Raw genomic sequence first — 25,430 nt, forward strand, 5'->3', positions numbered from 1 at the left:
ACTCTAGGAAATGGAACGTACACAAACACCCAGAGGCAGAGCGGGAATTGAACCCACGACCCGGGTCCTCCGATCTTTAATTAAATTATAGTGTTACAAAACATTTGTTATTTCATAAAAAAAATCGTTTGAACTTTCATTCAAATTCTTTGATACTAAAATATTAAAAGCAATAATTGAAGCATGTTTTGGAATAGAATCCAGTGGAAAAAATGCATTGTGTAAAAATACGTTTTCTAGTATTTTTGCGTTTGTGGTTTATTCCTTTTTCTAATACTGCAATGTATCACAATATAGTAAACGAAGTATTTATCTCTTAGACACATTTATTTCTTTAATGGCATTTATTTCATCATTTATTCGATTGTAGTGAAACCCGTCACGTTTTCTAACCATATGACGTCACATCCAGAGTTGACGAAATTACAGGTAAAGCTATGCATATGTTTCCATAGTTTTTTTATCACAAAATTTTGTGATGACATCATCAACCATCAACTTTTTAGTCCAACGGAGCTATATTGAGTTGGTCAAGGTTAAAGTTATCTGATTTGTCAAACAAAACATTAATTACAGTCAAGCATTTTAAAATTTTGAAGTGTCAAAACCAAGTGGTCCAGTTTTTATGACCCCACTGTACATCAGAAGCTCAGATTTGTGAATCTGAGGAAATATCTAAAATAATAGTCGCCTTTCCAGGCCGATTTGAGCATTTTTTAATGTCGATTCCTGTAGTTTCAAAATTTTATAAGAAATCGTGGATGCGCCAGAATAAATCCGTATATTTTTCAGTTATTTTTTGACGAACAACAAAAATAAGCATAAATTCATGATTCTGAGACAATTTTCGGTAAGGCTTCCCAAAAAAAAAGAGGTGGATGCTGGTGGGGCTATAGCAAAAATACGCAAAGATTCGTGATCCTGACAAAATTTCCGATAAAATATAGACAGACGCCTCTCTGGACTGATTTGAGATTTCGACCTGCAGAAGTTTCGATCGTATTTTTGCGATAACTTTTGCAATTTTTTGTGAATTGCCCATTTGAAACACAACAATTTTTACGATTGTCAAAAAAATTGAATTTCAAGCCAAATATTTCAAAAATCAGGGCCCAGAACTACGAACACGCTATATTTTTCGAGTCAGTACGTCCGTATTTATTTCCCACAATTTTTTGTGGATTTTTAGACAATTTTTCAGAGCCAAAAGTTTTCATTAACCCTTGAAAATTTCGACCATTTTCCTACCACCTTTGAAACTTATACTGGGTGTACATAAATGATGGTCTAGATCAAGTGGTCTTTGGATTCTGGTCAAATTTTGCCGCTTCATTGAAACTGTGCATGTGCTAAACTTATTTTGGAAAGGACGTGTAATATCTGTCAATTCAAATAACCTTGTGAAATGTCCTAACCTAGAAATTTCGCTATCTTACTGTCATCGCTATCTGTTTTGTCATTTCTTTGTGCATTTTATATTGAAATCACTAAATAAAAACGTTTGTTTCAAAACGACAACATTTGTACTTGCCAAAATAAGACTGATTTTGGCAAATGGCCTACTCTATAAGAAAATAAAGAGCGGGTGGGCGGGGCTAGTACTTGCTGAGACAAAACTGATTTTGCCAAATGATATACTCTCTACTCTTCATTTTCTTAGAGGGTATGTTATTTGCCAATATCAGTCTTATCTTAGCAGGTACTAGCCCCGCCCACCCACCCTCTCTTTTCTTAGAAGGTATGTCATTTGCAAAAATCAGTCTTATCTTGGCAGATACTAGCTCCGCCCAACCACCCACCCACCCTCGCTTCTCTTATATACCTTGCTACTTGTTGTGGCGCATATTCACTTGTATTTTTGTTTAAAATTTCTTTTTTCTTCACGAGCATAGTATAGTATGTATTGCAATTTTGTTTTCTTGACGTTCCATAAATCTTAGAATACGAAAAAGTTGTTCTCCCGTTTCGTCCACTGACGCTTTTATTGCTCTAAAACCACTGATTTAACACTTGTGAAATGTTAGATATGTTTTAACGATATTATGTAGTTGGTAAAACCCTAACTATAATTTATCTGACCGTTACTATCAAAAATTTGGTGAAGTCATTTCATTTTTCGACCACTTTCGAAAATTAGCTAAAAACATTTATTTTCTTTTCCAGAATCGCTAATTGAAATGTTGGAAATTTTAGTATTTTTTTTTTTTTAATTTGACGTCTCAACCGAATATCTCAAAAATTTTGGTGGGGGACCATAAAAACGGTATTATTTTTAAATCAGCACTTTTTGTGGATTTTTAGACTATTTTTTCAAAAGCGTACATTTTCATTTTTTTATGTCTATCTTGTGAAATTTTTCATAATTTTTCGACCACCTTCGAAAATTAGTAAGTACATTTTTTTGTAAAATTAATCTCTACAAGTTATTTTAGGCTTTATTTCTTCGAAAATTTGTACCACTTTTGCAGAATCGCCAATTGAAATATGGTAATTTTTAGGCTTATTACTTTTTTTTGCAAACCGAATATTTAAAAAATCCTGCTCTGGAACAATAAACCTTTATATTTTTCTAATTAGCACGTTGAGATTTTCTTACAGGGTATTCCAGTTGGCAAAGTCAGTCTTATCTTGGCAGCTACTAGCTTGGCCTACCTACCCACAGTTTTTCGATTTTTCAGGTTCTTGATTTTTCAATTTTTCGATTTAATAAGGTTACGATTTTTCGACTTTGCTTCTTTGGTTTTTCGATGTCTCAGTTTTCCAATTTCTTAATTTCTCAAATTTTTGGATATTTCTTTCAGTTTTGGGATTTTTCAGTATTTAGATTTTTCGACTTTTTGAATTTTCCGATGTTTCGATTTTCCAATTTTTCGATGTTTCGATTTTCCAATTTTTCGATGTTTCGATTTGTTAGTTATCCGATTTTTCAATTTTTTAAATTCATGTCAATTTTTCAGTTCTTCAATTCTTCGATTTTTCAGTTCTTCAATTCTTCGATTTTTCAGTTTTGCCTTTTTGGTTTTTCGATTTATCAATTTTCCAATTTTTTAATTTCTCAGTTTTTGGATATTCCTTTCAGTTTTGGAATTTTTCAGTATTTCGATTCTTCGACTCTTCGACTTTTCGATCTTTCGACTTCTGGATTTTTCGATTTTTTATTTTTTGGATTTGCATCTTTTTGTTTTTTAAATTTTAGATTTTTCAGTTTTTCGACTGTTTTATGTTTCAATTTCTCAATTTTTCAATTTTCCGAATGTTTAAATTTTCTATTTTTCAATTTTTTGTCATCTCGATTTATCGAGATTCGGATGTTTCGATGTTTTGATTGTTTCATTTCTCGATTTATCAATTTTTCCATTTTTAACTTTTCGATTTTGGCCTATTTATATTTCGAAACATCGAAAAATTGGAAAATCGAAAAATTAAAAAGGAAAACCGAAAAATTAAAAGATAAAATGGAAAATCGAAAATTAAAAAATTGAAAAGTTAAAATATTCAAGTTTTAAAAACGAAAAATTCAAAATCCAAAAAGTAAAAAGTCGAGAAATCGAAAAATCCAAAAGTCGAAATACTAAAAAATCCGAAAACTGAAATATCGAAAAATTGAAAAATAGAAGAAAAATTGAAGACGCGAAAAACTGACAAATCACAAAATTGAACGAAATATCCAAAAATTGGGAAATTAAAAAATTGAAAAATTGAGAAATCAAAAACCTGAAAAATCGTAAAATTGAAGAACTGAAAAATGGAAACTGGGAAGTCGAGAAATGGAAAAATAAAAAAACTGATTAATGGAGAAATCGGAAAACTGAAGATTCAAAAACGTCAAAATTTGAAAAATTTAAAATTATTAAAGAACTGAACAAAATCGAAAAATGCAAAATTTAAAACATTGAAAAATAAAAAAAAATTCAAGGAAAATTGAAAAATCGAAAATTTAAAATATCGTAAAATTGAAAAATGGAGATTTTCAAATATCAAAAAATCGAAAAACTAAAAAAATCGAGAAATCGAAACTCGAAAATTAAAAAAATTGGAAAATTGAAAAATCGGATCACTCAAAAATCGAAGCATGGAAAAATCTACCGAAAAATAAAAAAATCGAAAAACCGACAAATCGAAAAATGTAAAATTTAAAACACTGAAAAATTAAAAAAAAATCAAGAAAAATCGAAAATTTAAAATATCGTAAAATTGAAAAATGGAGATTTTCAAATATCAAAAAATCGAAAAAATAAAAAAATCTAGAAATCGAAACTCGAAAATAAAAAAAATTGGAAAATTGAAAAATCGAATCACTAAAAAATCGAAGCATGGAAAAATCTGCCGAAAAATAAAAAAATCGAAAAACCGACAAATCGAAAAATCGAAACATTAAACAATTCAAAGACATGGAGAAATCGAAAAACCAAAGATCGAAAAATCGAGGAGTCGAAAAATCGAGACATTGAGAAAGTATGGAAAATAAAAAACCACCAAAATTGTGACTAAAAACATGTAAAATTTAATTCGACTAATTCTCAGCGCTTAGAGTCGACATTAGCCTGAGCGCATTCCGGTCTGTGGATCAAACAAGTTCTCAATCGACGAAATGCATGCGTTGGAAAACATTTTGACTTATAGTTGGCTGTAGCATTACTGTTTTTAATTTACACGTGAAAATTTTGAAGACTACATGTCTTCCGGTTAGACGTGAAAACTTCATTGATTGTCTTATTCCTTTGTCCTTTGTTTCGTCTTCAGTTTAATGAAATCATTAAAAAAAATGGGAAAAGTGTGGTCCTAATGTATTGATGGATAGAAAAACTTTACCAAAAACAGAACAATAAAAAGGTGAAAAAGTTACAATGGGGCCAACTAGAATCTCAAATAAGACTAGGGAAATAGACAGAAAAATAAGGATTTTACAATTAAGCTCCGCCCCTCGACTTACGACGAATAAAAAAAATCATTACAATTGAGACAGGGTGGGTGGGCCGGACTTACATTTTACCTTTTTTTCTTAACATACATAGCCATCATTTCACAACAAGAAACTTAGAACATGGTTAAAATGGTACATTTTTGAACGAAATAGGGATTTTGCAATTATGGGGCGGAGCCTAATTGCAAAATCGATATTTCCTTCTATAAATTTTTCATTTTAAACATGTTTTAAGTTTCTTGTTATGAAAAGAAGTCTACACATATTAAAACAAAAAGGCAAAATGTAAGCCCGCCCACCCGCCCTGTCTCAATTGTGATGATTTTTTTATTCGCCGTGAACCAAGCTTAACTGCAAAATACTTATTTCTTTACAAGAAATTAAAAACATGTTTTTGAGTATCGTGTTGTTCAAAGAATACTATGTATATTAAGAAAAAAGGGCAAAATTGAAAAATAGAAGAAAAATTGAAGACTCGAAAAACTGAAAAATCACAAAATTTCTAAATCATTGCCGGAACCATGAATACCCTACTTATATTTTTCGAATAGACCGTCGTTACCTCTATCTCAGATTTTTTGGGATTTTTAGACAACTTTTTTAAAAGTAGAATTTTTTAGCAGGTCCCCCACGTTTTGAAAATTTCGACCATTTTTCGATCACCCTCAACACTGACCCAAAGACGTCTTCTTGCGGATTTGAACTTCCAGAATTTATTTTCGACTTCATTTTTTCAATAACTTCTATTAGATTTTCAAACTCGCCCATCGAATTACTATAACCTTTAGAATTTTTTGATTAAATTTCAAACCGAATATTTTTTTTATCATTCCCAGGAGCCAGATTTTTTGTGGATTTAAAGACAACTTTTTCCAAAAGCAAAATTTTTCAATCGCATAAAAATTTCGACAATTTTTCTACCGCTTCTAAACTTAGCCAAACACTATTTTCTTTAGAATTTGACCTCCAGAAGTTATTTTCGGCCTACTATAACTCCTGCGATTTTTTCAAGATCACCTATTAATATGACAAGTTGGCGTAGCGAAGACGCACACCATTTTATCTTGTATTAACACAGAAATCTAACTTTCCAACTACGCTACCCATCGTCCATTTCACTGACGTAATGACGTTCATATCACAGAAAGAAAGGTCAAAAGAAAAACAATAACAGTGTTATAATTATTTTTCTGGTGTTTAATTCCTCAACATACTGGTAAATAACAAAGGAAGTTACATCACAGATTTTGTATTTAGAAACCTAATAATTTAAGGTGTAAGTAAACGCACATTTTTTAGTCGTGAATTTCCTCGTTGGTGCGTTTTATTCATCTTTGTAACGTTTCAGTTCTAAGTTCACAAAACAAAGAAATGAGTGCACCACCTCCCCCTTGTGATTGGCAAATCACTCGAAAATTGGTAAAAGAAAGGGGCCAATACCTTCTGGAGACCGGAATGTGGAGTGACTGTAGATTCATCGTGGGAACAGAACCCAATCAACAAGTCTTGGAAGGTCACAAGCTTTTTTTGGCTATGTCAAGCCCAGTTTTTGAGGCTATGTTTTTTGGGGGAATGGCAGAAAAAGACCCCATTGCAATTCTTGACGTTCAACCAGATGCATTTAAGGCGCTATTAGAGTGAGTTATTTTTAAGTAATGGAAAAAATGTGACACAGACTTTCAGGTACATTTATACTGATAAAATTAATCTCACCTCGTTCGATCAAGCCTGTGAACTGTGCTACGGAGCGAAAAAATACATGCTGCCACATTTAGTGGAGGAATGTACAAAGTACTTATGGTCAGATCTGTACCCCAAGAACGCTTGTAGAGCTTACGAGTTCGCTAAATTGTTTGAAGAACCAATTCTAATGGAAAAGTGTATGCTCGTGAGTTGTGGAAATGTATCACTTCTGAAAAATTCACTTTGCTTTTGTAGATAATTTGCAATCAAACTCAAGAAGTTCTTTCAGAGAGTAGTTTTGACGATGTCGAGTTGAGCACGATTTTAACGGTGTTTGATCAAGACGAATTAAATATAAGTTCCGAGTTGGAGCTTTTCTCTGCCATATCTCGATATGCTGCCAGACACAACCAAAGTTCAGGTGCGAAAGTACCTAGACTAGATGGTATAGGTAATTGTGCTTAATTTATTAACTAGATTTATTATTTGCTCCACTTTTGCTCACACTGTTTCACTTAGTGTTTGCATGTACAGTGCTTTTTTATTTTGTTTTGCTTTGGGGTTATAGTTTCATTTTTTAAATGCATTTTCAACTCTATAGCCAATCCCTCGACTGAAGCAGGCAGTGCAAATCATCCCACCGTTCGGGACGCAATCATGAAAATCAGATTCTTAACATTAACACCACAACAATTTGCTGAAGTTCCAGCAAATTGCAATCTTCTAACGGAATCAGAGAAGTTCGCGATTTTGATGAATATATGTTCATCAAGTTCATCTACACCCATGCCAGCAGGGTTTTCAACATCCAGAATTCCAAGGCGAAGGAAGCAATGCAGAAATGAATCAATTTTCATGGTAATAATTCTCAGTTTATGTTTGATATTAAAGAATAGAGTTCACTTCGTTCTTCTACGTTGCTGTACTTATATTAAAATGGATGAAATCAAATAGAATATAAAAAGGTATTGAGTCTGAAAGCTGACTTTGTGAAACTGCTGTTATTTTGATTCAAACATTTGCTTCTGAATCTTTCAAAACTTGACGCGGACGTATGTATACCTATTATCTGTTCTGTTGACATATTAAAGATCCACCAATGCCACAATTTACCTTGAAAATTAACTGGCCAGTGAAGAATTTTAATTTTTCATAAAATTGAATGAACAAGATACACGGGTTTGTTGCACAGACTGTACTATTTATAATGTTACTAAATAAAATAACAATCGCGAGTTCTTTGAAATGTGAATTGAATAGATAATGCAGGGCTTTCATTTATGTTTGATATCTAGTAGGTCATGCATTTTGTTCATAAGTTGGTACTACTGACAGATTGTCAAATTCAATTTGAAATTTGACGTTAGTTACAATAATTCCATCAATAAACCTGTGTTTGGTTGCTGTGGACAGCATTTTCAACATTTGTTGCAATTTTATTCGAATTTTGTTATTTCTCGCTGTTTTTGATATGTTTGGCCACTTTTCTTTTTGACATTTGACACAGGAAGTGCCAACCGGTTTTAAAAGTCCATGGCCTACTAGATATCAAACAACAATGAAAGCCCTATATAAACCAGTACTATACCTTTTTTTATTATTAAATATTACAAAAATAATAAGGTCTGTCTTAAACGGTTATTTTTACACCTTCCAGAGGAAGAAGTTACGCCGAACTGTCACAGTGGTGTGGTTCTAATTTTTACAAGTTACAAAACGAGAAATTTAAAGTAATGATGCGAAGATTCACTTTAGTTGTTTGTTGTATGTTCCTTAAGTTTTGAAATAAATTAAATGTGTGTTGAAAATAAGTCGATTTGTTTTAACCGTTAAGTGCAGAAATGTACGTAATAATAAACAATAAATTAAACGAAAAAATAAACAAAAACCGTGAACTTACAACATTCGGACACTTTGCTTGAGCGGTGATAAACACATTTATAAATTTTGCCGTTTTAAAGGACAGTGTCGTTTGCTAAAGGTACGTTTACACTATGCGATCCGTCAATTGAATGAAAAGTCTACTGACTGATCTGAAAGCAATGTTGTTAAAAGTTTGCTGTTTATAGAGGTATAGAATTATAAATGAAATTTTAGTTTAAAAACTTGCGAAATTTTGGAAGTTAATTGCTACAATTTAAACAACATAACCGTTTTTAAACTGTGTTTTTATCGATTTTAAATTCCAGGGTTGTGTTCAGGAAAATGTTGTATTAATAACTACAAATGTGACTCCTAAAGCTGAACTTACAATAATTTTAATAAATTCGTTCCTTAATTCTTAATGAGATTAATATTTCCATGCTTAAGCCTGAGTCGAAAAGGATCCAATAATGAGGGTATTTCAACCGAACTAATGTATACACTTCCAAATCCTCCAAGGTTATATGGCTCCATCTAATCTAATAATGGGAAATAAAATCCCTTCTGTGTGGCTAGCCACCGGCACGAGCTACTGTCATAAATCAAGGATTTGTCCCAGTATTTTGTCAACCAGCGCCAATTCGGCTTCAACTATATTGCTTATTTGTATACAAATCCAATTTGTCCGTTTATGTTTCGATGAATATTTCACCTCAAGTGTGAGAGACGTCACCGTTTAAGTATACTTTGACCAAAACTCCTGTGCGGAGTCTGCCTCAGGCGTCTATTGACTTCCACTAATTTTTATGAGGGCAAGACTAAAGACCCTTGTAAACTTGCCATAGTCGAGATGGACCGTAATGAAAATTTGACTGCCGTCTGTATAACTCAAAATAGGTCGGATAAGTAGACAAGTTTACAACGGTGGGTTCTCAAGCTCTCATAAAAATTAGTGGAAGTCAATAGACGCCTGAGGCAGACTCCGCACAGGAGTTCTGGTCAAAGTATACTGCAATATTACTATACTACTATACAGTGTAACCTCGATAATCCGAATTAATTGGGGAAAGGTGTGTTCGGATTAGCGATTTGTTCGAATCAGCGAATTTCCCAAAAAGCTGAAAGGGAATTGAATAACAACTTCATACACTGCTGAAAACAAATTTCAAGAAATAAACTTTAATTTTATTAAACAGAAATAAAGTATTCTTAACCAACAATGGATAATAATAGATTCGAAAAAAATATTACTTTGTGACCATAACCACGCTATATTTTTGGAATCAACACGTCGGAATCTATATCCCTGAATTTAATCAGAATTTTTAGATGACTTTTTCAAAAATCAAATTTCTCATTATGTATTCGTATCACCTCCCTTATGCAAATTTCGACCCATTCTCGACGATTTTCGAAATTTAACTAAATACTTCCATGTAGATTTTGGGCCGCAGAAGTCACTTCTGGCTTCATTTCTTCGATAACTTAAACCATTTTTCCAGAATCGTCCATTGAAATATCGCAATTTTCAAAAATTTCAAAAAATTCGAATTTCACACCGAATTTTCCCAAAATATTGCTCCGTTACCATAAACATGCTATAATTTGGAATCAGCACGTCGGGATAAATATATATCTCTGAATTTTTAGACTTCTTTTTCAAAAATGAAATTTTACACTATGGTAGTACTTGCCAAATAACCTACCCTCTAAGCAAATAAAAGACGGGTGGGCCAGGCTAGTTTTTGCCAAAATAAGACTCATTTTGACAAATGACCTATTCTTCTAAGACAAGGTACTAGCCCCGCCCACCCACCGTTTATTTTCTTAGAAGAGTAGGTCATCTGCCAAAATCAATCTTATCTTGGCAAGTATGAGACTGATTGTTGTAAATGACATATCCTCTAAGAAAATAAGGGTGGGTGGGCGGGACTAGTACTTGTCAAGATTAGACTGATTTTGGCAGATGACTTATTCTGCTAAGAAGATAAAGGCTGGGTGGGTGGGCGGGGCTAGTACTTGCTAAAAATAAAAAAAACTTTAAAATCAAAAAATGACAAATTGAAAAATCGGATAAATGAGAAATCGGAAAATTGTACAACTGTTTAATCGGAAAATCAAAAACTGAAATATCGAAAAATTAAAAAAAAAGAAATCTTATAAAATCGAATTAGAAACTCCAGTTTTCATTTTTTTTTTAGTTTTGAGATTTTTCAATCTTTGAATATTTCATTTGATAGTTTGTTTGACAATTTTGCAGTTTTTAATTCCAATCGTTTGATTTTTCAAGTTTTAACTTTAGAATTTTGGATGTTTTTATTTTTTTTTTATTTTTTCAAGTTCTCAAGTTAAAACTTTTCCTTTTCACGATTTGTCATTTTTCGATTTTTTAACTAAAAGAAATTTATTCGAACCGAAATTTTGAAAAATCGAAAAATCCACAAATTGAAAATTAGAAAAAAAAAATTCAGATATTTTAAAGTTACGATAAACGTGGTAATCGCTGATAAAAATTACTTTTTACTCCCTTCTAAAAACTCGGTGACAAAAAATCAAATCATTGAGAAATCGGAAAACTGCCAAAATTGTAAAATTAAAAAGTCGAAAGTTTTTTTTAGTTGCCCAGAGAAATCAAAAATCGAAAAACCGATAAAAAAATTGAAAATTTAAAAAGCGAGAAATTGAAAAATTCGAAAATTGAATAATCGAAACACTGAAAAATCTAGTATAGTCTTTGCCATTTCTATTGAAACACCACTTGTTAATCGTAAATTTGGCAACGTTCATATTCAGACAATTTTCAATCAACCGAGAGCTGTTATCAAATGCTAAATTTTAAGCAAAATCAACAGGTGGTGTTTCAATAGCAATGGCAAAGACAATAGTATTATACTCGCTACGATAAGACCGATTGGCAAGTGATCTACTCTCTAAGAAAACAAAGGGTGGGTGGGTGGGGCTAGTACTTGCCAAATAACCTATCCGCTAAGAAAATAAAATGCGCGTGGGCCGGGCTAAAATAAGACTCATTTTGGCCAATGACCTACTATTCTAAGAAATAATAGGTCATCTGCCAAAATCGGTCTTATCTTGGCAAGTATGAGACTGATTTTTGCAAATGACATATCCTACTTACGAGGATAAAAATTTTTGCGACTACTGTACACACTACCATCCACATAAAATTAAATTTCTTAGCTGCCGTTGGTGTAAGTTTAAGTTTGAACAAGAAATGTTTGTGTAAAATTGGTACAACTGTACAGTTTTGTCTATTTTAAACTTCAAAACTCTGCAGTTTTTGTATTTTTTGTGTCATAACGAATCCGTTTTTAACAATTTGTATTTTATTTAAGACCCAAGATTGCTAATTTATTTTTTTTTATACTATAATAAATTTTAATACTTGTGAGGTTCTTCATGTTTAAAACTGCACCATATATTGTGGTAACTGCGTCTGCTTCTATCATTATTACTGTTCACACTTCAATACGACCTCATTATCTTACAAGGAGCAAACTATGAACTAGATTTATACGGAACTTTTGATTAATAGAGAGTCACCATTTAATTTTAGTTGTAATACTTTTACTTTTTTAACGAAATAGCAATACCAAGGTGTGTCGTAATGTGTCAAACAATTTAATGTTATATGAAATGTCAAGAAAGTAACTAGAGCTTGCATTTCCATATAAGGTACTATTGAAATTAACAGATTCAATTTAGTATGCGAGGCGCGTTTAAATTTTAAATTTTCGGTACCTGCGTAAAAATCTTCTTTTGACTTGACATTCTTGATACAGGTATCAATTTGTTCAGCAGCACGTGTTTAATTTTTGACTCTAATCGATGACAGAACTATCATCTGATAAAATGATGTGTATTGTCAATTAGCTGTGTATTCGTATTCCTTATAATTTATATTCCATTTTAAAAATGATAAATTTTGCCGTTAGTAAGCTGGACTTACTTCGGGTGGGAGCACGAATACGTTATCATTATCACCATTTCGTGTCTATAACTTGGTACAAAATGGGCAACTGGCACACCAAAATATTTTTTTTTGTCGAGACGTAATGGAGTTAAAAAATCATTCTAGAGTGCCAAAGAATTTTCGTGAACCAGTTACACAAATTTTTTGGTGCGCCTATAATTTAAAACTGAAATCATTCTGTAGATTTGCTGTGAATGAAGTTGGCCATGTAATTAAAATTTAATATTTTTTTCCAATGTGATAGTTGAAATCTTAACATGTATTGTTACTTTATAATTAAATATAATTAAAAAGGCAACCAGGATCCGTTAAAGAGTGTTTACCATGAAACCGTAAAAAACAGTTTATCTTCTTATTGCAAACTTAACTTTCCAAAGATAAAACAGGTTTACTTACGCAGATTTGGTTTTTTTTCGTGGAAAAAATTAGTTGTCGATTTCGGGGTATAGGGAAAACCATTGACGTTCAGTTGTGGTTTATTTACGTTCCTAGGGGAATGATGGGTTTACGTACGTAGTTGTTTGGATTGAACAACAATTTGTTTCGTAATTCCGAGAATAACAAGGATTAATTCAATCCGAGTTATGCAACACATAATGCACGATAAATTTTGCAAACGATTTTAAGACATTTTTTTCTTCAGATTTGCGTGATAATGATAATGGATTGAGTCACCGTTAACTGATCGTCTAATTTACCTGATTGTGGTTAGCTCCAAAGGTCATAGTTTCACACCAGACGCATGTTTGTCGTCAGAGATTACAAGCGTGGGTGAACAGTTTTTACAATACATATTACTAAATAAGACTGGAAGTAGAAATAATAAAAGAGAGCTATTTTATCCATAACGTAAATTACGACCATCAAATTATAATTTACGTCATCATTAGCCTCAGACGAATACTTTTTTCCATAGAAAAACCCTAAACATTTTAGGTATTTGCTTCAGTATCAATAACAGTTCTCGAAAAAATCCACCTCTGAAAGCATGTGACGCTAAAAATTAATCACTATTTCGTAGAAAAAACCAAGGACACGTAAAATATTTCAAGCAAAAGTCAGACAATTTTTTAAGTGGTTTATTTGTTGTTATTATATTAACTTTTTTATTTTTCGGCAACCTTGCGCAAATTTAATAGCACATATTTAGAAGACAATGTCTCGTTATTAAGCGAGATAACGATATTTTTGTTGTTTACAAGTAGGATCACAATACGTTTTTTGGTTTCCTTGTTATTGACTTCTGATTTATAGTAATTGCGATAGAGTGTATCTGTTTACATAAAAATTAAAAGCAGCTAAAAACAAGTTTATGCAGAGGTTTCAAAAGTTTTGTCTGTTGAGTGCATTATAATGGATCATGCTGTTCTTATCAGCGAGTAATAATAACAGGGAGTTTTTAAAACAACCTCTTTCAAATTTATTTCAACACAAATAATGGGATGATTTATGGGTTTTAAATCTGCCTGCTTGAATGACATAATTTTTATGCTGTTTTTTATATACGGCCCTAGTCAAAATGAAGTTGTATGTAGTCATCTATAAAAAGTAAATTTTTCTGGGAGCGGAAAAAATTTAACTAATAATTTTTGAGATTGACAGGTGACAGATCTGTCAAGTGAAGAAATGATTTGTGTTAGTTGTGCAGTGGTACCACCTAAACCATTGGTCTCACAGCCAACTCTAACTCATTTTGTTTTTGGATCGTATTTTTCGGACACCATATTTTTTTGTAATCTTCGGGACTGAGATGATTTTTGTTGTTTTCGAAACGGAAATTTTTGTAATTCCGATTTTTTAAGCAGGGAGGACCGTCATCCATGGACACATCTCGAACGTCGATGATTAAATTCAGTTTATCAACCAACGAATGCGGCAGCGAAGCCCCAAAAAAACTCTATTGTTGCCGCCAATTGTTGAGAATAACAGAGTGTATGAATTCGAGCGTATTGGACTGCGCACTCAACTTCACTTGTGATAGAAATGTTTGTGTGTATGGGATTCAGGTAAACAATTATTCACCAACTTAAATGCGTATTAATTTGTCTTTGTAATAAGGTCCCAACCCAAATACCTGGTGACGATGAAAGACAGCCTTCGTTTTCGTATCCAGAACTATTATATGCACACTTGTTAGACGCTGATGGCAGTCGTCTGACATACACACATTTTACAAGTAGAGTGGTGTATAGATCTCTCATTGAAATATCTTTCAATCGCCCAATTTACATCCAACGCAATAAGGTCAGTCATGAAAACGTTGAGTTTATTGCATAATGAAGATCTGTTGTTTCAGGTGTACAAAGTTGGAGTGGTTTTGAATAAAATTGGGCGTTATCCTATTGGCACATATCCAAGTCAATCCACTTGTAATGGAGTCGTTTTTACTTTTAGCCAAGGACAAAGTGGAGACTCAGTTAGAGACGGACTCGTGCGTTCCATAATATTCTCGATACCGCCCCCGAATCACAACAGTATTAATAACCCCGGCATATCCGGTATACCCGGCGACCACAACAAAATGACCAACATCATATGAATACTCCCATTACATGACAGCTGCACCTTGTATTTATTTTGTGTAATAGGTTTTAGCTGTAAAATTGTTCAACCTTTGAATTGTAAAATAAATGGTGAATAAGTTTGTTGTAATTTATATCGTCTGATTTGTTACCCCGTGCCAGACACGAGTTTGACTTCCAGCCAAGTTTTTTTTCTAAAATTATTTTATTTCCTTTTGTTTTATTGACAAAGTAATGTTTGAGCGTTGGCCGGGATAGGTCGTTGACCACGTGCTTCTTACGTCAGGACTGGTTCCACCAATCCGATTGCATCATAATCAGCTGCATTGAAAACAAACATGGCGGCCTAGTGTAGTGATAAATAGTGTATTATATATTTTTTACGTTTAAATGTTGTTATACGAGTGAAAAATACCGAAAATGGCTAACAAAAGGACACAGAAATCCCACCAGTCGGACAAAAAGCAATCCAAGAACTCCAAAGATGCGAAAAAGAGTACCGGTGAGGACTAATTATTTATATCAATATGCTTGTCGTTCTTATCTTTTAATACTGTGACCTTCATTCAAGTTTGTGTTTGCTTTGTTTGCCTCATCACGAGTCATTACTTCGTCCAAATTAGGATTTTGTCGCACAACTATTAAATACTTCATTGTTGTATTATGGTCGACTGCACTTGGCTATCACATTCCCGAATGGCTTTGTTTATTTGATGAAGCATTACCTATAATTACTCAATATTTATGGCGTTTTTATCTGAATTGTAATTTTGTCGTTGCTATAATGGTAATTTATTGCGTAATGAAAAATAACTCGAAAGTATTGAAATGCGTCGTGAGGTTTTTTGAGGTTAGGACAAGGAATCGGCACAAAGGTGAGACAACTTGCTTTGACATAGTCAGACGACGTAAATAAATTACATTTTGCATTAATACGCTATGACTAAAAATAAATTAACATTGTGAGAAATGTTTTGTTTAGAAAGGAACATCATAGAATATTTAAATTTAGTTGTCATATTTTTATTCATTAAGTTTAACATGTTACGAAAATTCAATATACTATTTTCTTTTATAAATCAAATTGTTGGATTCATTTCAGTGGGATGCTTTTGCTTGTATTAGAAAAAGACAGGCATGAATACCGAAAGAAAAATTTTATGTGGCTTAAAAAAGGACTAAATATTTGAGAAAATTCAACCCCATATCAAAATAATGACAACTGGTCGGATTTGGTGATTTTATATGTTAATCAGGAACATGAATTTATTATAGTTTCCTTCTTTGTACCTCTACCTCCTTGGCCAACTCCTGACCTTATTTTTCGCTTAAAGTGATGTGGACTCATTACCATGTAAAATTCGAAACATTGCTTCAAACCCTTCGTTTAAATTCATACATCATATATTTTAGTTGCTTAACTGACCTCAAACGCGCATGCGCGGGATTAAGTATCGTAACTAATTACTTATGGCGCCAAATTTTTATCGTCTATTACTCTCTAATCAATTTGAATACATTTCCATAAACAATATATGTTTTATGATTACCCAGCAAATTTTGTAATATAAGCTATAAAAATATGTGAACTTTGGATGTTTTCTTAGTTAATTGGGAGCAATAGTTGGAAGTTAATACATATTTTTATTTTTGTGTAACTGATGGAGAAAACTTCAGTCTAATTTAATTTAATTAAAATTTCATCCGCTATTTTACATGTGCTTTTACAATTTTATAAATAACGAACGAAATTTTGAACTTCAAACAATCAAAATGTGTTTAGTTTTAATTTAGCAGTTAGGAAAAAAATATTTCGAAAAGAGTCCTGTGGGACTAAAAACTGTAGAACTTTGAGGTTTCGCAGCCGGCCCGGTTCAACGTAGACAACTTCAGTTTGGGTGTATAAAACCGTGTAAAACCGACTTAAATAATATGCTAATAATTTTGTTACCGCTTTTCTAAGAGGAAGAATTTTTTTTCCCATGCCATCTGTTTAATACCGTAAGGAAATAAAATATATGACAGACGTAGGGCGTAGTTTAATTAGTTTAACCTCAATGTGTGTCAATGACACTGACATTTATTTAAAAATTTGTATGTCAATACTACTATTCATCATTAAATCATATATATTTTATTAAGTTTAGCTGAAGCATTTTGTGAAATTTTAGGTCTGTGAAGAAGGGATATACAAATATGGAAATTATAGGTGGAGTAAAATATTAAATGATCAATATCAAGTGACTTTGAATGTTTGTCATTTATTTTGTTTGGTATATGTTGGCATATTTCATTAACATTTTTATGACATCAAGTTGGTATATTATATGTATATATTATAGCTGCTATTTCAACACGTGGGTTAGGTGCGCTGATGTCAAAATTGACAACTGTAAACTGACCAAGGTCCCTAGTAATAAGGTCTGTGCATAATAGGAGACCGGGATACCATTTCTTACAGGGGAAAGGGAGATTGTGACGTCAGAATAGGGCTCGACGTGACGTGTGTTAGTTTATAATCTTTTGTCTGTTTTATCCTGCTACAGTTTTGATTAATAGCCACCCGGTATTTGCCGCGAAATATTATAAACAAAAAAAAGTCATGTTATGTACAAGAAGCAATATTTTACATTAATAAAATGGAAATGGGATAATTGACATTATTAAATAAAAGTTGTGAGCAAGATTATTCATATAAATATTGTTTTAAATACTTTTTTAGATTTTCTAGTCTATATTTTATGCATGTGTTTATTAGGTTTTTTCTAATACTTTTTTTTAAATTTTGTATTAATAACGCAATGTCTGGGTAGTTACGTAATTGCCGTCGAAGTTTTGAAAACATGTTGCTTAGAAACACCCTTACACATGGTACGTGAAAGGGTGTCACCAAAAGAAATGTACTTTAGTAAGTTACCATAAAATTATAGATAATTTATAAGTGCTTGGGGTTTATTTACTCATTTTTCCCAATAATAAAAAATTCCAACGTTCTACACAGTTCATGCATCGCTGTTTTAAACCCTGCAAAATTATCTCATTCTTCATAGTTAATTGATTCAGAATCCAAGCTACAAATCTTGCACTTGTTGGTGCCGCAAAAGTTTCTAAATATTTTTCAACCAACATTAATTAATTTCGATACTCAAAAATTTTATGTTACTTAGCAACATATTACCGACGAGCGGTAGCTACTCATTCTGTCATGTAACAGTTGAAATTCTCACATGGGCCACATTGGGCAATAGTTGCAGAAATTACAAATCACAAATTAAGTTTAATTATTTCTCTAATTTGATTAAATTAATTAGTACATTTTTGAATCTATACTGCAGCAAATGATAAAATTTAATTAACGGACATTCTTTATCTATCTTAATTTGTATCTATATCTGGACATTAATATTTAATTAGTTAATTAGTGAGGTTATTTTTTCTTACGATTTTTGTTTGTTTTCTTTTCGAAACCGTTATATTAATGCGTAAAAAGAATTTGTTGATTTTTTGGTTAGTTATACCTGTGTTATTATTTATTCATTATTTACGAATGAGTGCTTGAAGTATGATCCACTTTCTCATAATAAATAAATTCGGTTTATTTATGACAACAATTTTTTCGTAATTTGTATTTATTTAGACTTAATAGGAACGACATTGTAGAAAAGGACGTCGGTGTATTTTTTCAGGACTGAAACCCTAACAGTAAAAATATGTCTAGAATGACGTAGGTTCTAATTATTAGAAAATATTTTAACTCCGAGTAGACACATCGAAGGTGTTAACTTGACACTTCGCAATTTAATTATGCAAATAGGAGAATGGAGTGCACATTTTTTATTAGTACAAAAATAATGTGGCATCTATTAATTCGTCTTCTTCTGTCTTTTGCAAAAAATTAAAGTTGTTTACTTCTTAAGCTGACCTAAAAGAATTTTCAACTGGAATTTCCAGCGCCGCCGTATTCATATTATGTATTTAGTTTAGAATCAGGGTCAGATTAGTTCATTAGGAAGTCCTCGGATTCTTCGCAAGGTTAAGACTAGTTGTTTCTTTCTTACTCGCAGAGGTACGAGATTGAAGTTCTTGGAACATGAGTTTGACATACCGTGCTAATTTTTTACTTTACGAAAAACATGTAATATATAAAGCTGAATGCTGCGCTTATGTGTTTAATTAACAGCTTTGGATGTTGTAATAACATGTAACAGATGCGGTAAAAACCAGTTTAAGCTTTAACATATCTAATTTTTGGATTTTTGGTCAAAACAGTCACACGTTCGGTACGTGTACTTGATGACTTTCGCAATTGAAATCTTTGAATGTTATTCACGGCTCTTTTTATCAAAGGTCCTTTGTGTCTTTGTGTCTTATTTAGATCACAGAGCGCTAAAAATATGTCCACATAAAGCAGAACCACTGGTTCATTAAACCACACTAAATTGTTATCTCTGAAATGGAAAGATCAAAATGACACCGCCAAATTTACCTCTCGAAAAAGAACATTAAACTAAATTATTTTTTCACCAACAACAATAAAGGCGGTGTGACGAAGCAGTTTTTGGGCGATATTTGAGCCGAAAATTAATTTATATGAGCTTAATTGTCGTTTCCAGCTATCAAAGTGTTGTCAACAAGAAATCTAGCTTTTCACTCCGTTCGGTTCGGTCGCAGCGTGGTCCATGTTTATACCTTTTTTGCAACTGAGGTCGTAGACCTGTGAAATGAGGAACTAATAAAAATTAAGAAGGTGGCATAACATGCCTAAAAATATCTGAACTCATTTGAAATGAAGAAGTTAACTGTTTTGTTTTGATAGCATGAAATTGATAACGATCGAGCAGACTGCTCCACCTACTTTTTAGAAATATCTCGCCTGTAGCGGTGCACTTTCACATACCCATATACAAATTACCGGATAATGAACGGTTTCCTTTCTAGTGGTTTGCAGGTATCTTCGGCAAATTCGTCTTTCGGATTAATTATCCGGTTGAAGGGAATCCAATCCCTTGTAAGGTTTGTGGTTTATTGAAATCTGTTTCAGGTGACTTTTGCTTCCGTGTTGTTCCGTCTCGTTTTCCATTCATGGTTATTTGGCACTCTTTTTCAGACTTGCACAACATTAATCTAGGTTAGTTTTACACAGTCGAATCCTAGCCAAATAGAGTAGCTAAGTGAGTGAGCACGAAATTCGTGCCAAATGTTAAGGTGAAGGATTATCTAGACGATGTTAATATTAGAAGTTAATGTTTCTGAAATATGATGTTTTATTTTTGGAAACATTATTACACATGGTACTGTAGTAAATGTGACGTACTATGAGGTGCGTAAAAAAGTTATTAAATTATTAACTTGTGACAATTGATTCTATTATTGAAGAGCTGTGTCGAGAGAAGGAAGGTTAAAAGACTGCTTTATTATTAAGTGTTGACGTCAATGTCGTGTAAAAATTGCAAATTACAGAAAAAATCTACAATGCTTGTGATGTACATAAACACGGTTTTAAATCCGCAACTTTATACACAATAATTGTTTTTTACTAGAGTGATTATAATCATTATTTATAGGGTCAGTCTATTTATAAAAGATTTACCTTGTTTGAGTCGGCTCATTAAAATTTTGATTGTTCTTGGTTCAACAATCTGATAATACAATGATATTCGTACGTCACTAGAAGCTACGTAAATGAATACATTTTGAATTGTTCTTTTTTCATTGAAAATAGTGACCTTCACATAAACATCCTAATACGATATTCGTATTCGCGAAAAAAAACTGAATATAATTATGACAAGTGTATTTGTTGCTTCAATGAACTTAGTTAGATAGAGTAATATTTTTATTGTAATTGCTTAATGAGGTGCAAGATGTCTTCATTCTTGGGGCCAAGGTGACAAGAATGGTACTTCTGGGATAAGATATTCTATCATCAACTAGTAGCCCTTGACAATATCTAAAAAAGCCTTTGTTTCTACGGTGATAAGTGGTATTAGAATTTGAGATTGTTCTTTAATCTATGACGAAAGTGTTCGAAATTAAGTAACCTATCAAAATGAGAGAATCCCTTTTATGGCTTATCGATAAAAATTAGTAAATTCGTGTTTATGTGGACCCGGCCGAATTCGCACTTGAAAGATTAATGTTCCTAATAATTTAAAAAATAATTATTGTGAAATTTAGTCCCTAATGGTTTTTGTTTGTTGTTCATATGTGGAGCGTTCGTTTTCAAAGCGTGTTTGTTAACATCATTATTAGAGCATCATAGTTCTGTTAGCTCTTCCGTGTAATATAATACGTGCTTTTATATATGAAATATATAAATGCCAATACCGTTAGATTACTGAAGATTTTCACACGGGTGATTTTATGAGTAATGTGTTTTTTAATTTAGAAAGTTCCTGGGTGCCAGGATTTATGATTGCAAAATTTAAAAATAATTAAGGCACATTCGTAAATATTTGTTATAATTTATATATTCATGTAAATTAGTATAGAAAAGAAAAACGGTTTTAAAGGAGAGGCGAGATTTTTTTTTCACTCGGAATTTTATTTTTGTACTAAATATAGCTTCCAGTAAATATTTTTAACAGTGCAGCTGAAATACTTAATAAACAAATAACCAATTGTTTATTGTGGAAATGCAAAAATAGTGAATATATTGCGGCTGCCAATCCGTATGTTCGTTGTTTAAATTTTCTGCTTACTCTCCGATTGTGAATTAACTTACTACATTTTTCTGGAAACTAATGGAACAGATTTGTACTAGAGTATCACTCTGTGTTTTATCTCAAGTTACTATGAACACTTGTCGTAGAAATCGTATTTGAAATAATTTTATTGTAGAAATGAGTAATTTATATCGATTCGTTGGTCGTCAGTCATAAACAACTGTCTGGTTGAAAAATATGTCAAGTAGAACAATTACCTACAAAACAGATAAAAGTTCAAGTATTTTGAAGTATTAATTAAAAATACTGCTTTTGATGAGATTAGAATTACAGTTGTATTTAATATATTTTTTATTACTTCACTTTTTACTTTATGAAATAGGACGTGGCCTACTTACGCCATTTATTGATATCAACCTAGTAATCTTGAATTTTTATTTGAAGTTAATACAGATTTATTTGCTGACATTGGTTAATCAATTTTAATTCAAACCGCACAACGATAAATCTGCCTCGTTGCATCATTAAGTGCAGAAAAATTCACTCGTGATAAAAACGTTATTTATCGTGTCTGTTTACAAAAAGTGTTGATTGGATTGTTTTGATGAATTTATAATTTCGCGTTTTGACAGGTCCTAGAACACGAAAATGCAGACTTTGGGTTTTAGTTTGTATTTGAAATTGGAAATTCATTAGATATAAATGTGTGAAACCCCGATTGGTGACCTTGAACTTGTACCTATGTTTTAAAGTTATCTTAAAGATTCGTGCATTCATCTACTTCAGAAATTGACGTCAAGTTATAATTTTGCCAAGTACATAAATCTCATTTTAAAAAAATTGGGTAATCTCAGGAACTTTTCACTTACTTTTTGTTAAATTTTGACAAGCCTGTAGTGTTACATTGTACTCATGATAACTTACTCTTACCAAAAAGGTGATGACAAGTATTGCATTATTACATACATTGTATTGAAAAGTACTTTCTGCAGTCATGGGGTATTAAATGTGTTAGAGAGGCGAGGCGAGTTAGATTTAGTAATTTCAGAAATTATCACATACGAGATATTAAAATGTTATCGGCGGTACAATGATCTTTAATTATAAAAAGTGATTTATCAATTACTCAAAGGTAGGTCCCACTTCTTGGAAAAAAATTACAAGCAATGTATGAGTGCTTTGTTACTTATCATCACTTAATGTTGCGGAATCAAAAAATTCGGCGTAAAGTGACACTTGAAAAATTATTTTGTAAAGACAAAATACGTAGAAAAATTCTTGTTCAAATTTACGAAGAAAGTGTTGCTGTAGTTTGATCAAGTTTTGAAATTCTTCAAAAAAAGTTGGATATAATGACGTTTAGGCGCTACTGAAAAATTTAGAACTAATGCCCGACGTTTTTTAGATTCTGAAGAAATTTGTTACTCAAAGGAAAATATTCGTAAGTTCACACTGTAAGTAATTGCAGTAGTGTACTTTTAAGTTTATCCAAACAGCTCATTTATAAAGTTTTGAATTAAATCTCATTTGTGTTAGGAAGATCATGTAGGTCTAATTTGTCTAATCATCCCCAGTGACAATTTGACGATATTACCTCAAAATTTTGGTGGTAAAGGCTATTTAAACTTTATAAAATAACATCTCCTGTATTTGTGGTTTATGAAGCCGCTTCGTATTTTTACAGTAGGGATCCAGATTTTACAAAAAAAATCCAAATTATACAGGGTGAGGCACAAAGGCCGCAGTTGTTATTATTTCTTAGAGATAGAAAAAGTCTCAGATCAAAGTTGTAGTAGTTCTTTGAGTAGCATATATTAAAATTATGTTTAACAATACAGTGTGTTTTTCTTTTAAGGAATAGCGCAGAACTTGTTTTTACATTGAATATCTATACAGGGTTATTCAAAAATAGCACACTAACTCAATACCACATTATTAAGTTCACAAATCGAAGTGCGAGAAAAATCATAAAAAACTTCCTTACGTCAATTTGACGTTTACTTATAAAAACAATATATCGATTTAGGTAGAAAAATGAAAAACGGTGAAAGATTGGCCACTGCTGATTCATTGTGAACAATTTTTAAGTTTTTTGTAATACATAGTATAAAATGAAGAAAATTATGGATAAAGACTTCCAAAATATTTTAGATTTTTCACTTGTTCATTGTTTCAACTTCTCAATCTTTTGATTTTTTGCCCTTTCGTTTTTAGATTTTTCGATTTTTCAATTTTTCGGAATTAATTTTTCAGTTTTTCGATATTTCAATTTTACACCTTCTCGTTTTTAGATCATATTTTATACCAATATACGAGCACTGGTTTATGGAGGACGCTGGGGCTCGAAAATTTTTGAATACAGTAATGTTGCACCCGCCTATATTTAATAATGATAAAATAAAAATTGTCATAATAACATCGACTTAACCGAAATAATATTCAGAACATTTGCTGCATTGTAGCCTAATAATAATTTTAATCGCTTTCTCTGTTTTGAGGAGACAATTACTGCGTGCTTAATTGTCACCTTCTTTCGATGTATAAACATAAACAATTGAAGTTAAGCATGTACTGATATGTAATATATTTTTACTTCAGAGGCGAGGGAAGATCTGTCTAAATAGCTTTCGACCAGTTTATGGCGTTCAAAAGAGAAAGTCTTGCAGGCGCCTAGTGTTTTTTTTAATATAAAAAAAATTTCCAGGCCTCTTGTGTTTGTTTTTAAAATAATTTTAAAAAATCTCGAGGATTCGTGGAATTCTTTATTTGGAAAGAATTTTACAGAATCTTAGGGGCTCCTAGCGTCTTTCCTTTAAATATGTGATGTTTCGTGTTTAAGGAGAAATCAAAAAATTGTCAAAATTGAAAAATTTTAAAAATCTAAAAATTCAAAAAATCCAAAAATTAAAATATCAAATAGAAAAAAATGTTGAAAAATGTAAGATTTAAAAATTTTGAAAAGTCGAGTAAGTAAAAAATCAAAAAAACAAAGTCGAAAAATCTAAAAATTTTAAAATCTAAATCTTGAAAAATCTCAAAACTTCAACAGAGAAATCGAAAAATCGGAAAATTAAAAAATCAATTAATCGAGAAATTGAGAACTCGAAAACTTCAAAAATTTAGAAACGCCAAGAATTGAAAAATCGAAAAATTTAAATACATACATACATTCCAAAACTGAAACGTCGAAAAATTGGAAACTCGAATAAATGAAAAACAGGAATCGAGAAATCGAAATCGAAAAAACCCGAAATTGAAACATCAAAAAATCGATAAGTGGAAAAGTCGAAAAATTAAGATATCGAAATAGCTAAAGACCGAAAAATGGGAAAAATTGAAAAAACTTAGAAAACCCGATAAATCGAAAAATTGAAAAATCGAAATATCGAAAAATTCAAAAATTAATTCCGAAAAATTGAAAATCGAAAAATGTGAAGGCAAAAAATCGGAAGACAGAAATCGAAACAACAAAAAAGTGAAAAATCTAAAATTTAAAAATTCGAAAAATTGAACATTTACAAAATCGAGAAATCAAAACATCAACGAATCGAAAAATCGAAAAATTGAAAAATCGAAAACCAAGATTTAAAAAATCGCAAAATTTTTTTTTAGATCAAAAAAACAGAAAGAAAAATCTAAGAATTTTAAAATAGAAGTACATATTGAAAAATTCTAAAAGTGAAAAATTCCAAAACTTAAACGTTGAAAATTTGAAAATCGAAAAATTGCGAATTCGAGAAATTGGAAAGACGAATAATTAAAAAATTCATTAATCAAGAAAT

The 25,430-nt window shown here is 31.7% G+C and overlaps 2 protein-coding genes across 6 annotated transcripts in view; both read left to right on the forward strand.

The window, feature by feature from the left end:
• The first annotated feature begins 6,032 nt into the window (after window positions 1–6,032).
• Window positions 6,033–15,113, forward strand: LOC135122894 (BTB/POZ domain-containing protein 1-like). Of its 3 annotated transcripts, none has more exons than XM_064047379.1 (8): window positions 6,033–6,200; window positions 6,273–6,561; window positions 6,608–6,812; window positions 6,863–7,058; window positions 7,209–7,465; window positions 14,264–14,467; window positions 14,520–14,705; window positions 14,758–15,113. In XM_064047379.1, the coding sequence occupies exons 2-8, from the start codon at window positions 6,296–6,298 to the stop codon at window positions 14,998–15,000; spliced, it is 1,557 nt and encodes a 518-aa protein (XP_063903449.1). In that variant the 5' UTR covers window positions 6,033–6,200; window positions 6,273–6,295; the 3' UTR covers window positions 15,001–15,113. The 3 variants fall into 3 exon arrangements, with proteins under 3 accessions (XP_063903449.1, XP_063903450.1, XP_063903451.1); XM_064047380.1 differs by having other exon boundaries at window positions 14,267–14,467; XM_064047381.1 differs by having other exon boundaries at window positions 6,863–7,028.
• Window positions 15,114–15,316: 203 nt separating this feature from the next.
• Window positions 15,317–25,430, forward strand: part of LOC135122897 (nuclear factor of activated T-cells 5-like) — a 95,182-nt gene continuing 85,068 nt past the window's right edge. For all 3 annotated transcript variants that reach the window (XM_064047388.1, XM_064047386.1, XM_064047387.1), the window contains exon 1: window positions 15,317–15,485. In XM_064047388.1, the coding sequence (XP_063903458.1) occupies window positions 15,404–15,485 (82 nt within the window). In that variant the 5' untranslated portion in view covers window positions 15,317–15,403. The remainder of the gene's footprint in view (window positions 15,486–25,430) is intronic.

This window comes from Zophobas morio, unplaced genomic scaffold (assembly GCF_036711695.1).
Source record: "Zophobas morio isolate AGI-343-1 ecotype UQ-CSIRO unplaced genomic scaffold, CSIRO_AGI_Zmor_V1 ptg000005l, whole genome shotgun sequence".
NCBI classification, from domain to species: domain Eukaryota; kingdom Metazoa; phylum Arthropoda; class Insecta; order Coleoptera; family Tenebrionidae; genus Zophobas; species Zophobas morio.